General features: G+C 25.8%; 1 protein-coding gene across 3 annotated transcripts; it reads left to right on the forward strand.

The window, feature by feature from the left end:
- The first annotated feature begins 26 nt into the window (after positions 1-26).
- On the forward strand, positions 27-18,542 carry CycH (cyclin H). Of its 3 annotated transcripts, none has more exons than XM_016050967.4 (11): positions 27-86; positions 291-418; positions 3,843-3,965; positions 6,012-6,085; positions 7,915-8,116; positions 10,019-10,126; positions 11,647-11,702; positions 13,732-13,799; positions 16,469-16,583; positions 17,815-17,890; positions 18,411-18,542. In XM_016050967.4, the coding sequence occupies exons 2-11, from the start codon at positions 302-304 to the stop codon at positions 18,477-18,479; spliced, it is 1,008 nt and encodes a 335-aa protein (XP_015906453.1). In that variant the 5' UTR covers positions 27-86; positions 291-301; the 3' UTR covers positions 18,480-18,542. The 3 variants fall into 3 exon arrangements, with proteins under 3 accessions (XP_015906453.1, XP_015906451.1, XP_015906452.1); XM_016050965.2 differs by having other exon boundaries at positions 61-194; XM_016050966.2 differs by having other exon boundaries at positions 72-169.
- The last annotated feature ends 352 nt before the right edge of the window (positions 18,543-18,894 follow it).

Raw genomic sequence — 18,894 nt, forward strand, 5'->3', positions numbered from 1 at the left:
TTCTTACTGCTTGTATCTGCCCATTAGTTTTTAAAGATCTTGAATGGCACAGAAGTAGGCCCTTTAAACCTACAAGAAAAAAAAAAGTAAAAATTATACAGTATTTTTAAAATTATTGAAGATAATTTAGTTAAAAATCTCTATGTAAAAGGAAGATTCACTTTAGAAAGTGAATTATTATACATTACATAGCGGTTAATAGCTAATTAATTTTTCACATTTCGTTATATTTAGCTGATTTGTAACAATGAATTATTCTTTTACATAATAAATTGTGTCTAATCTTTCAGAGTGCAGCAAAATGTTTACGTTAAGTGCTCAATCTCGGTCTTGGATGTTTAAAAGTAGCTCAGAACTTAACAGAAGGAGAGAAAGCGCCAACAATAAGTTTATTCAGAGGCATTCCAAAGGAATGAGCGTATGTGAAATTTGTCTTGTGTTGTTCTCAAAATCAACTGAGTCGCCAACTACAATCGCTAAGGTGCCAAGTAGATTTGCAACTTGCAAATTTTTTTTAAAAAAATATGTAGATGTTTGCCCAGGGGGTGCTAGGAGTTATACCTTCCGTGGTTTTTTTTTTTTTTACTTTCTCCTGGGCCTCTGCCCTGAAGTTGCAAATACTTGCCGATTATTCTGCCACAGATCACGATACGAAAATCGCCCCGATAAAATGAAAGCGGATATTTACATATCATGATCGACAAGGCTTGGCAACTTCTGGGTTAGAAACTAAAATAAAACATCACAAAAGAGGACCAACTCGAAAGGCATAACTCATAGCAAACGTGTTTTTTTTTAAAAAATTGCAAGTTTAAAATCTATTTGGCACCTTGGCAATTGTAGTTGGTGCGATATGAAAATATTCCCAAGTGAAAAACCTTAAACAAACTCAAAATCTTAATTGAAAAACTTCCAGCCCACATTGATGATTTCTTGTAACTAGTTTCAACATTTTCATCGCCAGCTCAATTTGGTAAAATTCTTATGAAAATCACAGATATTTTTTTAAATGTTAAACTTTTACAAAACTCTATATTGATTTATACAAGGATAAGTTCAGTAAATGCACAAGGATAAGTTTAATAAAAAGGCTGAAAATAGAATTCAAAAATTTTTACGTGTAAAAACTATTTTTAAATAATTGATAATACCTGAAATTTGAACAAGAAAAAAGTGCATGTAGATAGTATTTATGCAAAAATGTTTTATGTAATCAACGTTTTAATTAAAATATGGATGTGAGATTTTATTCATTTGTTTAAATTGTCTGAATATTAATCTCGGTGTAAGTTTTTAAATCTTGTTTATACAAATCTCGATATTTAATTTAAAAAATCATGTGAATCCGAATCTCGATATTTAATTTAAAAAATCACATAAATATGAATCTGAATGTTTGATTTTAAACTCGCTTTACACACTTTTCGATGTTTGTTTTTAAAATTGCGTGAACATAAATCTCAATATTTGGTTTTAAAATTGCATAACTACGAATCTTGATGTTTCATTTCAAAATCATGTGAATTCCAATGTATAATTTTTAAGTCATTTAAGCATGAATCATAATAGTAAATTTTAAACAGCATAAATAACAAATCACAGTGTTGAATATAAAATCTTGAAAATATAAAATCAATGGTCAATATGGTAATATTTGCGTATCATGATCTAGGCTGCAATATTAGCAAATTCTGGGCAGTGGCCCGCAATAAACTGGGTTTCAATAAAAAAAATTAATTCTGTCTTGTCTTTAAGCTTTTCTGAAACTGATTTTACCTAACTTTTTTTTTTTTTAAATAATAAATAAAGCTAGGAGAAATATTTTAGATGCTCTTTAAGTTGCATTTCTTTCTTTACAGGATAATTTTTTAGTTTTTCTTCCATGTCTCATTCTTTTCTTTCTCTCAACTTTCTTTTTAAGCAAGATAACTATAAAAAAGAAAATATTGTATTAGGGTGACCTGGGGTAATTCACGATCACTCTGTTTCTGGGGTAAATAATGATCACTTAAGTTTTATTTAAAAAAATTATATTTTTTTAAATTTGAGAAATGGACAAGAATGCTTGTACACTATACTAAAGTATAACTACATTTACTTAGTAACAGTTTTTTGTTTAATCTAACAAAAAAAGAATCTTTTAAAATGCTTTCTGTATTTTACATTTCAAAGATGGGTTTCAAAATGGGCACATTTCTGCAAAGATCCTTCTCTTAATAATAAATATTTTAAGTTACTTTCTTTTTCTTTGATATAAAAATAGTGTAGGCTTTTGCTTAATTATTTCACATCTACTGTAAACATTATAATTGATTATAGGAAACTATATCAAATGTTGCCCCCTACAGATGGGGTAATTATTGATCACTGGGGTAATTCCTGATCATTGTCATTTCTTCTTATAAATAGTATAAAAAATAGCTAATAAATAGTCAATTGTCTTTTCTTAAATAACAGTTCATATTTATAAAGTGGAACAACTATAAAATATATTTTAACTATAATCACAAATTTTGTTTTTAACTGTATACAAGAAAAATGTGTTCTCATATGCAACATTTCTAGCTTGTGTTACCTTGCTTCTATCTTAATTTTATGTGTGTTCATTGTTAGAATAATTTTTAAGTTGATAAATTAACCTAATATAAATATGGTGAGAAATTATAAACTTAAAAAGGATACTAAGCTTCTAGAAAGCAAAAATAGTGAATTTCTTTTAATGATTGAAAATGAAAATTTCAGTGTGAGAGATGCTGCCAGAGCTGAAGTGTTAATCTTTATTCCTGATTTTAAATAAAATGTTTTATTAGCTGCTTGAACATATATTTTTGGTTTATTTGTTTGATCTTAATGTCTTATTTGTTAATTACCATTGTAGAATTATTTTTAAACAGCCCATTTACTATAAAAACTGGTGATCAGTAATTACCCCAGAAATGATCAGGATTCTCCCCAGAATTGATCAAAAGAAGGGGTAATTCCTGGTCACTAAAAATTTAAAATCTTTTAAATTCTAATTAGATTTTCAAACAAAAGAAGGTAGCACAGGACTCATCTCATATAGCCTCAAACTTCCAGTAAATATTAAAATTCTATCTTGAATAGTTTTTTCACAAAATCGATGTTTGCATTTTTTGATCAGGAATTACCCCAGGTCACCCTATAAATTTTACTACTCCTATGTATATCTTATTTTTAATTTATTATAGTATTCTTTACTTAGATATTAAGCACTTTAGTGTTAAAATGAACAAAATATCTTAATAATAAAATTCACAGATGTTACTAGTTAATTCTGTAACCCCTTTAATATCTGCTTTAAAAAAAGTTTTGAATCATTTAAAAATTTATCTTAAAATATTTAAGTATATGTAATCATTAATTACTTTAAAGAATAACAAAGTAAAACAAATAAATTTCTTTTTAACTAGTTATTAAGTACATTAGAATCAATCCCCCACAAAAGTGTCATTAACTCGCAGTTAGGGAATGAGAAAACATGCATTGTCTGCTTCTGAAGTTTACACTCGCAAACAGAATTAAAACAACAGTATATACTTCTAAATTATCTCATAAGAGAAATTTGGATGACTTATAACATTTTGAGATAATAAACTAACCTCTTAAGTTACTAAAGTGTCATTATCTCACAGTTAGAAAATAATAAGTGAAGGAATAAGAAAATAAGCATTATTTGCCTCTAATGTTTATATCCATAAATAAAAGTGAAATATATATTCTTTACTCTGTTCTTATACACTACTGGAGTTATTGAGCTTTTTACATTTTATTAGTGGATGTTTTTTATCCCTCTGTTTTTGAAGTTTTACTTTATATTTTAGAAAGAAAACACATCAAAGTATTTTTTGACTGTGGCTGAAGAAAAAATGTTATGCAAACATTATGAATCTATACTAATGAAATTCTGCCAAAAATTTCAGCCACCAATGCCAAAAAACGTTATAGTAAGTTTTCAATTATTCAACTTCTTTTACTTCATTTTTTGAAGTATAAGTCAAGTGTTTTAGGCTCTGTTTTTTTTTTTTTTTTTCTTTTTTTTTTTCCTTAATTATTGTTGTTCGTAGTTCATCTGATAAAAAATATATATTTTGTTCTGATTTGCAGCATTTAGTCCTGACATTCCTTTCTTTTTTTTTCTTTTTTTTTCAAATTTGACTTTCCTAATATTTGATTTTATTCTTGTTTTTTGTTAAAATTCAACTTTTTATAAGTAAAAATATGGATTTTAAGATTTTTAATCTGAAGAATCAAAATATCTTTAATTCTGGTATAAAACTGAACTGTATAGTGAGGGAATACTTCAATACACAGTGGCAGCTTGAAAACCTCTCAGTTTCAGGTGATGGATACCAGCTTGTTTTCGAAGTAGAAGTAAAGACCGCCTGTGCGAAATGCTGATCACATTGTCATAATCATGCTGTGGGTCATAAAATTCAAAGCACTTTCAGCCGCGGCCTGACTGCTGTAGTTTATATTTTGTCTTCTTTGTGATTGATTAAAATAGTCCAAACTACTAAAAATTAAAAGATATTTTTTATTATACTAAGTAAATGTGTAAATTATTTAATAATAGCATTCAAAATAAAATTAAAAATAATAATAGTATTTAGCATATAAAGTAAATGTGCAAAAAAATATGATTTATTATTTAATAAAAATGTGAGTCAGCTTCACGGTAATATCATTTTTAGTCATTATGAATTATTTGTACATTTATTGGAAGCATCTATTTTGCAGACACTTTTTAACAATCTAAACTTTTCTCCTTTCTCAAAAAAAACCCTTTTTTATGGTTACAATTGTTAGATAAAAAGTATTAGTAAAAATATATAATTCCGCTTGCTGCTTCTTTGATAATAAAACATTTATTCCGTCTTAGTAAGCACACTAAAAAAGTTGTTGAAAAGACAAGTGCAATTAAAGAGAAACAAACTTCGAGGAGACAAACTATGGATATAAATGAAGCTGAAAAGAACATCAGCAAACCAGATTATTTTCATTTTAAAAATAGATGTTTTCATTAAAAAATCTACTCAATTCTGTTTCTTATTTTAGATTTTTTTTTATTATTATTATTATGACATCAAATTAATTTGCTTTTAAAATTTTTGAATAGCTCGTTTTTTACTGTTATTTTAATCTGATTATTTGTGCCACTAGTACTTCTCAACGTAAGGGGAAAAAAGAGGAGAAAAACATATTTTTATTCTTAAAAGGGAGAGTTCAAAATATTTTTTGAACTAAGTATTTTTTGAATCACTTCTATTTTTTTATAAATACATTTTATCATATAAAGCATTCTTTAGTCTTTTCATTGTCATTCAACCTATAAGAAACCTAAATTAAATTATGTCTGCAATTAAATTTTTCTTAAATCTTAATGTAATTTTCTTTGGTAATGAAATTTGTTAAAAAGGTGTTATTATTTATGGTATTATTAATTAGTTATTTTTATTAAAACAATAATTTTATTAGTTTTAACTATATATTATTTTTTATTTCCAATGGCAAATTTATTGGACAGTAGTTACAGCACAATAAGAAAAGTAAGATACAATAAAAGATGGTAAACATAATGCAGTAACTTGAGTCCATTAATTCAAAAGGTCTTGGGCTTACCAATATCGTTCGGCTAGAGAAGACACCAAGCTAAATATTAAAAAATCACTAATCTATGCTGTTTATTTAAACTATCTGAATACAAATCATATTTAAGGAATATTTACTTTATAGTTAATAATGTTAGAAATCTTTAAAGAAAGTAAAAAATTTAATGAATTGTAGCAATTATTAAATAATAAACAAATAAATGAAGATTAAAGCATGTAGTAAGAGTTTCCTTTTTTAAAAAACCATAACACTCACAATTTTTTTTAATTCTACTTTGTCTAAAAAACATGAAATTTACTGGAGAGAGACAATCAAGGTTTTATAACACATTAATATTTATTTAGTAGATTGTCATTTAATTAGCTTTTATCATTTTCCAGGCATGTTCATTTCATTATTTCAAACGATTTTACCTAAATAATTCAGTCATGGATTACCATCCTAAAGATATACTGTAAGTATGATACTCATAACTTTTATTAACTTATTTTCAGTAATTTAGTTAAAGTAATCAATATTAATTGCAATCTAAAAATGATACGAAAATTTATAAATGTGATAAATAATTGGAAGAAGATAGGGTAAACTTTGCACTACATAAATATCACAAATTTAAATGGTGGGTGAATTGAAACTTAATTAAATTTAGTTATTATTTTTAAAAAAAGTTGAAATTAAATAGAAAGTTAATATAATTACTAATTATAGCCTCTGTTAACTTATAACTTGGGATGTGCTTAATAGTTCCTTAAGTATAGTACGATGATAGTAGAGAGTCAAGACTGCAACAACCAACAGATTGATCCATTGCATAGAGTGATTAAATTATTCAAATCTTGAAAATAATATTGACTATCATTAATTAACAAATATCTTAATGCACCTATTGAAAGATAAATATGAAATATAAAACAGCACAATTTGTTCGAGAGATGAAAAGAAATAAATTGATAACCTTCTCTTTAAATCAGAAACTATCTTCTTTCATACTCACCTTTTTTTTTAAATCCGACCAATTGATTATTAAATAAATAAAGATGAATGAAGTCAGAGAAATATTTTCTGTTAATCGATTTTTATTAGAAAATGAAATTGACAACTAAATTCAAATATTAGTATAACAATCAAAATTATTTACCAAAGTTTGAAAACGTGATAATTAATTTCTTATGAAATTAATATGCAAATTTATTCAATTTAGAAGAGATAAACAACAGTTAAATAAATAATTTTAATTTATAATTTAATTTTTATTTCGAAAAAAAAAAGATCGTAAATGATTTATATTTAGTTATTCAATTTTGATGAGGTGGTTAAGTCTTTGTAAATATGCTCAAAATTAAAGATATTAAGATAAAACAAATAATATTTTGCCAAAAAAAATTAAATCACTTCTGTAATTTAAATATTCTAAATATTTCTCTAAATAAATCTTCTAAATATTTATAATAATTAATATTGTTGTATAAATTGGTCAATTTCCCACTCTTAACAAACTCTGCGATTATTTATTCACATCTGGTCTATTTAATCAGGTATCAAAATAAGGCTATTCATGACTATAAGACTATTCATAAGATATCATATTTTTAAACACCATTTACCTCAATTATGATGTTCAACAACAATTTCATAAAAATAATCAAAAATTCACACAGAATTATCCTTATGTATTAGAAATTGTATTAGCTCCACCTAATACTATTCTGGCAAACACCCACATTTAAAGTAATCAAAATCTCACATCAATTGCATGATACCAGCATACCCAATACCATCTCTTGTGCTATTTACTGTCAAAGATGAAAATTTATGTAGGGGAAAGACTATGTAAAAACGCGAATCGGGGAGCTCGTGCTGGTAGAAGTCTAATGCAGACGGCGTCTATTATTGCCTTCCTATATCCCCTATTTCGCTAAAATACTAATGCAGAGGAATCAGAGCAATGCTGATAAAGACAGTAGATACCTACCTTGTGCCACAATGAGTTGAATTCCTACAAATGAGTGACTATGTCGTTGTAGAACTGTGAAGCAGTGAGTTTGCATTGGCGAACCAGCTATTTGGGGCAGTTAGCTACTATTAAATGTCAAAGATGTTAGTTTATGTAGATGGAAGATTATGTGGAAATTCAAATACATGTAACATTACATATAACTGCATTAAAAGAAGGCTATTTTTGGGGGAAATATCTAACTTAATGCATGGAAAACAAATTACTGTAATTAAATAAAGAAATATATATGTATATAAAATTTTTATTTTATTTATTTATTTTTTTAGAGTCACTTGTGCCTATTTAGCATCTAAAGTGGAAGAATTTAACGTGAGCATTTATCAGTTTGTTGCTAATGTTAAAGGTGATCGAGAAAAAGCTACAGAAATTATCCTTAACCATGAACTTCTTCTAATGCAGCAACTTAACTTTGATTTATCTGTTTATAATGCGCTGAGACCTGTTGAAGGTTTTCTTATTGACATCAAGGTACTTTTAGTATTTTTTTTTTTTAACAAGAAGCAATAATAATAATTATAATCTCTACATTGTCATCCATAATTACATCCTCATGTTATTTCATCCATAATAAATTAATTAATTCATTTAATATATTGTGCATGATATAGAAATATTTATTTATAGATGGTTTAAATTCCCTATAATGAAAATGATATTCTTTGTTTAAACTCTATGTTAATAAATTTTTCTTCCTAACATTATTTGATTATACAAATATTTTTGTTCTGACAAGAAGAAATTTGAACATAGTATTATTTTCATCTTCATTAAACCTCATCATAAAGCCGTGTGTTTGCATTTGTCTTTTTTATATATTTATTGAGTTATATTGTTGCAGTTATTAATTTCTGTTCCCAAATATGTGAAGCTAAGCACATTTTCAAATCTGTGATTTCCAATTTTGAAAAAAGTAATTTGAATGTCTAACTTCAATCAAAGTATGCACAATGTTTTTCTTTCTTAAATTCAAAGATATTTCCTTTGTGCTATTTGCTTTAATGATGCTTACGCCACTTTTATAAGCCTGGGTAGTTCAAGGCCTATTTAGTAAGCCTAGGTAATTCTGTAACATTGTGTGCAAAATCTTGTATTTGGACAGACTATGTAAAAATGTTTCCTCTAATATTAATATTTGAGTACCTTACACCCTTTGAAGTACTTTATTGAATAGGAGTCAGGCCAGCTCATTATCCTGTCACACTCTATTTCGAATTTCCAAATGTTTAACCAGTTTGTTACATAAACAAATTTGCATTTTAATTTCTCAAACCTGCAAGGCTACTAGGTTTACAAGATAATTTGACTTTAATTATACTATAATTAAACGGCTTTTGAAACATCTAATTGAATATTGTTAAAGAGAAATTGTGTAAATTGCTTGCTAAATTCTATAATTACTTAAAATTTAATGGTTTCTAAATTTTTTTACAATTCTTCTCTAAAATAAAAAGATTCAATCGTAATAACTAAAAATCATAAAACTATTATTTTTGACACAATATTAAAGCTTTAGCTTCTAAGACTCTGCTAAGTTAAGTTGATATGAGATAAGGATTAAAAATAGTAGTGTGAAAATAATCTAGTGATAGCTAAGTCAGTATTAGATGCTTTCAATTGTAAATAGATCTTTTTTCTAGACATTATTTACTCTAAAACAGAAATATTTTGATGTAAAAATTTAAATGGCTTGTAAAGAAACTTGTGTTACATTATCCAAAAAAATTTATTGTAGGCAGGGGTTTAGTTTGTGTACAAAGTTCCGGTTACATTTTGAGAGCTCAAACATCATTACAGAACATTAATCTTAATAGTATTTATTTTGAAGATCAAAATTTGTTCAGGAAAACTAAATCTCTGCTCTTGTTGTTAGGTAACAAATGTTTTTGTTTCAAATTATGTACTTTTTGGGTGTATTTAATTCGTGACCACTTGAAATTTAAAATGCAAAAAGAAGAGTTAGAATCGCTATATTTGGAAATGAATACTAAGTAAATGTAAGATTAGACAATATTGATGTGTAATAATTATGGAAAATAACTGCAGCGACTGTTAATCAATGGGAAAAAAATTTAAGTTGCATAAAAATTTGTTTGTATATTACAGTTATACAATTTTGTTTTATCTCAGGGCTCTGCTGTTTATTACAGGGCCCCAATAATAGTTACCAGATAATGAGTCTATAATATTGTCTCTGCTAAAAACTTCATGCTTTTGTTTTAAAATTTTTACCATTACAACACTTTTTATAGACAATTGTTAAAAAATGCTAATTATAATTTTTGTCATTATTCTTTACTATTATTTAAATTATTATTGTTTTTGTATTATTCAATAATTTACTGTTTTGTTTCATGTTTTAATTCTTTCAAGACTAGATATCCTACTCTCAATGATCCAGAACATCTACGTCCTGCTATTGAAGAATTTTTGGAAAAAATTCACTTTACAGATGCATGTTTCTTATATTCTCCTTCCCAGGTTTGTTTAATTTTTTTTCTTCTTCTTCTTATTATTATTATTACATGTTCTCTAATTTTATTGGTTTTTAAATCAATGCTGAGTATATAATTAAGTTCTTCATAATTTATGTTTCTATAATTTAATTTTTTGGATGTTTCCTTTTTTTTTTAAATTATTTTATTGCATTGAGAGAAAAATAAGAACAACTGTAAACGTAACCTCAACTCTAATGGCAATTTGGGTTTGGTGATATGGATGCTTAATTGCTCAAACGGTTGCTCGTAATACGGTTACCATTTTTGTTACTTATCTTATTTTTGTGGCTAATATTATTATTTTTCCATGTGATGCTATTATCTCATATTTTCTCAACGATGTTTGCAAAGGAAAGAAAAGTAAATCACAGACGTTCCAGAATCGATATCTGTTGAATTTTATATATTAACTTAATTAATTTAATGTATTAACTCAAAATTTCATTCGATCATCCCTTCATCAACGTCACCACTATTTTTATTTACGTCATCACATATAACTGAAACATCATAAAAGGCAAATGGTTTGATTGGTTCAAGAGTAAGTTACTATTATTTATTGGCAATTTTTCTCTCAAAAGAGTGAAACAGTTGCTGATATTTCGGGCAACTGCGATTTCTGTATAACACGAGGATTTTTTAGCACTTTTAGGGGGGAATGGAAGATTGCGTTTATGGTTGACTTGCTGATAATTTTCATCGTGTGATATACCAATTAATGTACATTGTACATCATGTACCCATTTCTGCTCTTCCTTTGATGAACTGATAATGCTGGGCAGAGTGTTTTAAAATTGTCAACTGAGACATTGCTCAATATATCTGTGCTTAAAAAGATATGTATATGTATTTTTTAAAATTGCGTACAAATCAGCCAAACTTTAAGGAGGGGAAGAAACATATTTTTTACCTTTTTTTATGCTATGCGTTATTAGAATTTATATTTTATATGCAATAATTTTTAGCAGATTCTTCCCCTTTAATATTTTCTCATGTTTGCTAATTAAAATCTTCCATTTTTCTTTAAAAATTTTCCTTACATTTTTAGACCGCACAATACATACTCTATGGATTTAAAATTAAAAAGAAGAATGGTGTAAATTCTAGGATGTTTTCATTTTTGGATTATAATGCATTTCATGCTGTGTCTAAACTTGCTTTTAGCTGAAAGCTTTTTACATATTAGGGTGTCTTTTTAAGTAGAGAGGTATAAAATAAAATAAAGAAATTTATATAATACAGTTTTTACTTTATTCAAGCTTAAGCACAGATTAAACCACAAAACCAGAGTGAGAAACCACTTTAAATCAGCTTCTAGTCAGAGTTATTTTATCATTATAAAGGCTTAAACGTATTAGAATTGCCATTTAAATGGCAATTTTATCACACCGAAGAAAGATAATTTCTTCATGACATTATATAAAATTGAATTTTTGTGTGTAAAAGGGAATTTTCACAGTTAATATTAATCCCAAGTTTTTCATTTAAATTTATTTTTTCTAGATTGCCTTAGCTGCCATTGCATATGGAGCTCATAAATTTCGAGAAAACATTGATGGGTAATTTTAATCTTAGACTTTTTAAATGTAGGAGAACTATTTGAAACATATTTTTTATTAGCTGTTGAATATTATACTATAACTTGTAGTATGGTAATTGTTAATCTCATTTTATATCAAACATACTTTCCTTTGTCATATAATTTTTTTTAAGTGTAGTTTTAAATAAATGTTTATTTCTGTATTTCATTTAATATTATTATATTCACATTATATTTTACAACTTATAACAACTAATAAATTTATATTGCATTTTTAAATGTTGAATTTTTTTGTTTTGTTTGGTGTGTGGAAAAGAAACATTATACATTAAATTGTGTATAACTCATTAATATAAGACTATGCATTTTAATTAATAAAAAAGCAAATTTAACTTCTTTTTTTTTTTTGCCTAATTCATTTTACTTATAAGTCTAATTTGACGCTTTCAATTTTTTTGCTGAAGTACATTTTGTTTATTCTAATTTGAAATCTTTTTGAAGTTTATTTATTATCATTATTTTGTCATAATGAAAACATGGGGTAGTCATCTAAACACTATAAAGAAATGCGTCTTTTTTTAATCTATCAATAGGTATTTTTTTCTTATCAATAATTTACTTTTTCTATCATTTTGAAATTAGAAATATTTTAGAATTTATATAAAAAATTGTGCTAATTTTGTGATTTCTGAAATCAATATTCAATTCAATATTCAATTATTTTAGAAATTCAATTACCCTGATCTATTTTGTTCAATTTTACATTAAACTATCAAACAGACCATTAATAATTTTTTAATCAATTTCAAAAATCTGGTTGTATATAATAAAGTGTTGATATGAATCTTTTCTTCTTTTTTTTAATCAGGAAATTTGTAAAGCTTTTTATTGTTATTTATGTTATTTGCTTTTTTACCCCAACTACCCAAAATGAAGATAATCTGAGCAAGGAATTAATTTTTTTTTATTCTCTCACGTCTTAAACAGCACCAAAATGATAAAAAAAATTACAGATATGTTTTTTTCTTCCTTGCATCAAGATAGCCATTATCATATAATATACATCAATACATTTTATGTTCTAAAGATTTAATGAACAAGCTTTGAAATTTTACAACTGCTTAGTTTTTTTTTTTTTTTTTTTTAAATTTCTATTTATTGTAACATTCAAAGGCAAATTAACTCTTTTTTTTTTTTTTTAAATCCCATTTTTACTCTACTTGTTCAATTTTTTCTATAGTTCATCTTATAATTATATCCTAAAAATTATATCCTATCTTAAAATTATATCCTAATTTTATAACAAGAAGTTTGCTTTGAATCGTAATAAAGTTTGTGTAATGTGGGAATGGAGTGTTATTTTTCAATCTAAATTTTGCAAAAAATATTTCAAAACGTAATTATTTTCTAACTCTTTTGTTGATATTATGCAATATATACAAAATTGGAAATTGTTTGGAATTATTGAATTTTTTTTTTATTTAAAACAAAAAGATAAATAACATGTTAAGCCCTAAAATTTAAAGTAATTTAGCCAATAAAAGTTTTTCTCAGACATCTTTTTAACTATTGGTTAATACTTTGATGAAGAATACAACCAAAAATATTCACTTTTGTTCATAAATATCTGGACTTGATAAAAATAAACATTTAATGCCTAAATATTTTTTAAAAGTGATTGTATGTAAAAATTAGTTTACCCCCTTGATTGTTAGTGTATAAAGAAATGTCGTCATTCAGAATTATTTACATTAATGTCCTTACTTATCAGTATACAATTTGTAGTATTAACATCAATTAATTGTTTTAAATTAAACATTAGTTTTTTATTGATTGAATCAATACAAAATTTTCAACATATAGCAAAATTTTCAATGTGTGAACTTAACTTAGTATGTTTTTATTCTATTATCGAAGTTTCTATACATATTTATTATAAAATGAATGCATTAAAAAATATAAAAGAATGTTTTGCTGGAATACAAAGGATGACAGGTTTATTATTAATAGTACCATTTTAAAAATAAGTTAATAATTTATTCTCATAGGTACATGGAAGATATTCTGTTTGATGGGTATCCAGATAAATTATCTTATGTTTTAGAAGCCATCAAAAGTAATTATTAATATTTTTATCTTATGACTAACCACAAAATATATATTATAAGTTGCGTTAATTACATGAATTTTACAAACTTTTTCTTTTTTACTGACAAATTGTATGTATATTAATGATACTGTAGTATGGATACATGTAAAAATTTAACGATTAGATGTATGTCAAATATTTACTCTTTATAAATTTTATAGGTCTCAATCAAAAGCGTATTAATTTTCTTAAATAAGCTTGCACATTCACAATATTGTAAAACACTGGAAAGACACTTGCTCTTTTTTATATTCTTTTGGTTAGTGTCTCATTTTAGGGTTTTAATGAAATACTTAAGTTGGATATTTTTTTTTAGTACATTGTGTTCAAAAATAAACGAACTCTATGGGGATTTTAATGATTGGTTTTATAAATATTATTTTAAATGATTTTTTGATTGCTTTTTTTAAATGTCTCTTTTTAAACCAGCCATTAACAAAGTGGCATAGTAACAAAGGATTTAAAATACTGTTTTTAAGAATATATTTACATGTGTCAAAATTATTCAACAAGTATTTATCTAGTGTTTACAATTCCAGACTCATATTCTGTAATACACTACCTAAACTTAAGAAATAAAAACCTAAATGTAAATTGTCCATTTTGTAATTATGTAACTCTTAAAACATACCATAATCGCATGAAAAATTTTCATTTATAAGTAAATTAACATTTTTGTTTAAAATTTTTATTTCAAAAAGGCACAAAGCAAATCATTGAAGAGAACAATTTATTGTACAATATATTTCATACAATTTGCAGTTTTAAAACAATAAATTAGTTATTTAAGGAATCATCATCAATGGCTCAACAGCCCAGGGTGGGACTTGACCTTCTCAAGAGGTTTTTAATTTTTACGACCAAAGGGTCTTTTTCTAGGCCATCTATCCATTTCAAATTCTACCTATCTCTTTTTCGAGTGCCAACTGATCTGGCATTGAAAACTCTTTTTGTGGTACAGTCTACGTCCATTCAGATAACGTGGCCTACCCATTTTATTCTTTGTCGTGTAATAAAGTTATCAATGTCAGTATTTAAGGAATAGTATTGACTATTTAAGGGGTCTTTTTTTTAATATTTGGAGGCAGATATTCTTAAAATCTTTTTTGTTGGTAGCTATTTATTCAGCTAAATTTAAGATATCATCAATGTTTTATTTTACTATTACAAAAAAAAGTAACAAATAAGAGAAGCCCATTATTAACTTGTGGTTTAGTTTGAGGGGAACAGGAATTTTTTGGAAGGTTGGTTAAATTTCAAAATCTTTTTAGGGGGGATACTTTTTGGAGTTTTGTTTTTAGTGGTAATTATTCTTTCCAGCAATGTTCATTATAATAAAAGCTTCCCAAAATAAAGCATTAAAAAGTTTTAGGGAACAAAATACGCTGTGAACGAAGAGGAAATGTGGCATATGCATATAAAATCAGTTATTTATAATTCATGAATTTTTAAATACATATTAATATAAACATTGCAAAAAAATATTGTACCAATAATTAATTCATAAAAAAAGGAAGGGGAAATTCTTAAAGCTATGTCCTCATTTGACGAAAGAAGAGTTTGAAAACTTGCATCTGTTGGAAAAAACTCAACCCGGAAATTTATTTTAGAGGCAGATTTAAATAATTGTCAACAAAAATTATGCATACCACAATTAGACAATCTAGTAGATTTATTTATACATCGAATTTGGCTAAATCTTGGTTGCTGCTGAAGCACAAAATAAAGCATTTAAGCTACAGGCAGCAATTTATGGCCTAGAATAACCAATGAATACAAACAATTTAATAATCTGATGAAAAAAGTGGAATTTGGATGTACCAAAAGAATTGAAGAACTATTTAAGTGATTTAAAAAAATATTTTTTCTAAGCACCCATTAGGCAGAGCTTCTGTTCTGGGGATTTTCTGCTTACAGTGTGGGTTAAATTGCGTTTGTTTCAGACAAAAATGATTCACCAGTTTACCAAATTGTTCAAGCAAGTCATTTTTACTGAATGCAAAATTTCTTGCAGGAAAAAAATCAGATATATCAGGGAAGCAACACAACTATTCATTGAAGTAACAGTACAAAAAATTGGTCTCAAGCCAATGTTCAAATTTTGAAATGGCCAGCTAAGTCTCAACCCAATAGAGAGCTTTAGGGAGACTCAGAGTAAAGAACTTACGCTAAAGGGAGGCATTTTACATCGTCGTCAGAGCTGAAATCTGTTATTGAATACGAATGTTAACTGATCTCGACCTTTGTCAAAAACGAGTTACATCCATGAAACAAAAATATTTGAAATAATTCGGAAAAAATTGCTCTTAGGCAGGCTTCTATATTTTTTGTATCATTTTATATATGATACGATACTTTTTAACTTTGCCTTAATATACTAATTTTGTATTTTGAAATACTAATTTTGTGCATACTTTTTCTGATAATTATAAAATTTCAAATCCTGTTTGTTGTGTTATTTCTTAACACTGTATTTTAAGAATCAATAATAAAATAATATTTAAATCCCTTTTATTTTCCCTTTTCTTACACATTTTTCTCTGCCCCTAAAGTTCTTAGCAGCGATAAACTGTATATCCAAATCTATCAATTATGTTTTATCATTGACATTGATAGTTTTCTTTTTACTTTTATAGCCATGTTTCTAATGATTAAAAATGAAACTCACCGCATTAAAGATCAGCATAGAGCAGCAATAGAAAAGAAACTAGAGAAGTGCCGTAACCAAGAAAATAATCCAAGCAATATTGCGTACGTAATAAAATATTTTATAATTAGTAACTCAATTGTTTCTGTGTGCAAAGTTACTGAACAAAAAAAATTTCTTGTAGGGTGTGTAGTAATATTTCCTATAATTTTAATATCACATTTTATTTACTGACAAAAATATTTATATAATGTTATTTTATAAAGATTGTTTTGCATACAAAGCATTTTTTTTTCTTTTTTATGTATAGCAAACTTTTTTGTAAAGTTTTGTAGTATAAATATGGTAATTTCATCTCATGAATCTAGTTGAATGTTCAATTTGTAATCCACGAATTATTTTAAGAAAAATAATTTAGCCAATTAGTAATTCAAAGTATTTTCACAAAGCTCCCAAATATTTAGAAACTACTACTTAGATAAAATAATTGATTTAAAAAAAAGAACTAAAGAAAAAAAATTTTTTTAAAAATAAAAAAAGTTCTTTCTTTTCTATTCCTGACACATCAGTTCATCTTGATGTCCTTCAGTCTTGTTTTATTTATATGAATGGTGGTTTTCTAGTAAGTGTTCAGTTCTCCCATGAAAAGGCATTCTGGACTAAAAAGAAATTTACTTAAATAAATTAAGTCAACTGTGTAAATAAGTAAATAAATGGAAAAAGCTGACGATTCACAGAATTAGATGATGCTTTGACTCATGGTTTATTCAAACAAATGGAGCTGTCTGGGCAATAGTGCAAGTGAACTTTAAAATAAAATGCTATTATGCCTGTTTAATACAAAGACATTTACTAATTGGTTGTGTTCAAATTCAGTTTAGATACTAGATATATATCATATTTGTGAAGAAAAAAAATTCTAATAATAGTTGGCAAAATTTCTTGTTGAAAATAGCTTTATAAACATTGTTACTGTTTATTTAGATTTTACAACCTGGTTCCATTTTTACTTGGGATAATCAAGGTTCTACTCTTATTCATGAAAGCTTTATTACCATTAAAATAATCATGTACTATCTATCATGTTCTACCGTACTATCACCGTTAATGACTTTATTTTAAAATATTTTTTGATCTTTACGTATTGTTGAAATTAATTTAATTTGCTCTAATTACTTCCTTTTAGCACTAAAACATGTAGAGTATTTAATAAAGAGTAACTGAAAAAGTTATGTTAAAATTACATAAATCATACATTTTTCAACTTAATTTTATTATTTTGTATTGCATAAATATTTTGTATTTTATACCTTTCTAATTTTTCTTTTACTATAGCTATAAAAGAAAATTAGAAGAGTTGCAAGATGAAGAAGATGATGGCCCAGCTATGAAATACTCAAAAATTTTGGAGGTGTGTAATTAAATTTTGTTTGTTTTATCAAGTTGTGATCAGGTTTTATAAATAAATCATATTAACATATATCTTATAATTTACCTTTTTTTTAAAAAAAAAAAGTTGTTTTTCTGAGAATTTTTAACACTTTGATGAAATAAGTTAATGCTGTGTTTACAAAAAAAATAAATTTAACTTGAATATAGTTGCTTGATAAATTAAATGATCTAGTATAAATGGTCATACATCCAAACTATTCCATCCAGTGGCTTTAGGAATAGCTTATCATAATTAGTTCCAACCTCAAAATTAAATCAGAGCTAATCTTATACTCAGAAAAAATTAATGTTCTAAATGGTTTAAAATTTTACTAAAACGAAATTGAAGAATGAATAAGGAAAAAGGTTATTAGTTAAACTTGTTTTACGTTTATCAATCTCTTTTAAAAACTCTTTAATATATATATATATATAGATATTATTATTTTATTATCTAAATATTTCTAGTTCTATAATATTTCTTTTGATTTATTTTATAGAATCAAGAGGCTGATAAAATGGAAGCTGAGCAGAGTCATGGCATTACATTTTTTAATTCATCTCAATAGTATATGCAAATCTTCTTAAATTATATATTTTTTTTTATTTGTAAATAAATTAAATTTCTTTTATTTAGTTTTCAGTGCTTTCTTTCTAATGTAGTACATTTTATTTCAGTTCTATACTTGAGACTGAAACTATTTAATGATCTATTTCATAAATATTTCTGACATAATTGTTTCTTGTTTTTTGAAGTTTTAATTCAAGTCAACTTTGGCTAAGTTAATAAAAAAAAAATTTAATTTAAGTGATTTTGCTCGTTCAGCTAACTTTAAGAAATATTTTATTGTGCTTAGAGGAAATAATAATAAAATATATTTATGTAAAATTAATCTTGTTTGCAAATTTTCCTTTCTTTAAAAAATACTAGCCCATTAATACAAGTTTCTTTGAAATCTTACATCATTTTTAGTTGAGTGAACT

This window comes from Parasteatoda tepidariorum, chromosome 4, assembly GCF_982258835.1.
Source record: "Parasteatoda tepidariorum strain Cologne lab strain chromosome 4, Ptep-v5.0, whole genome shotgun sequence".
In the NCBI taxonomy this organism is placed as follows: Eukaryota; Metazoa; Arthropoda; class Arachnida; order Araneae; family Theridiidae; genus Parasteatoda; species Parasteatoda tepidariorum.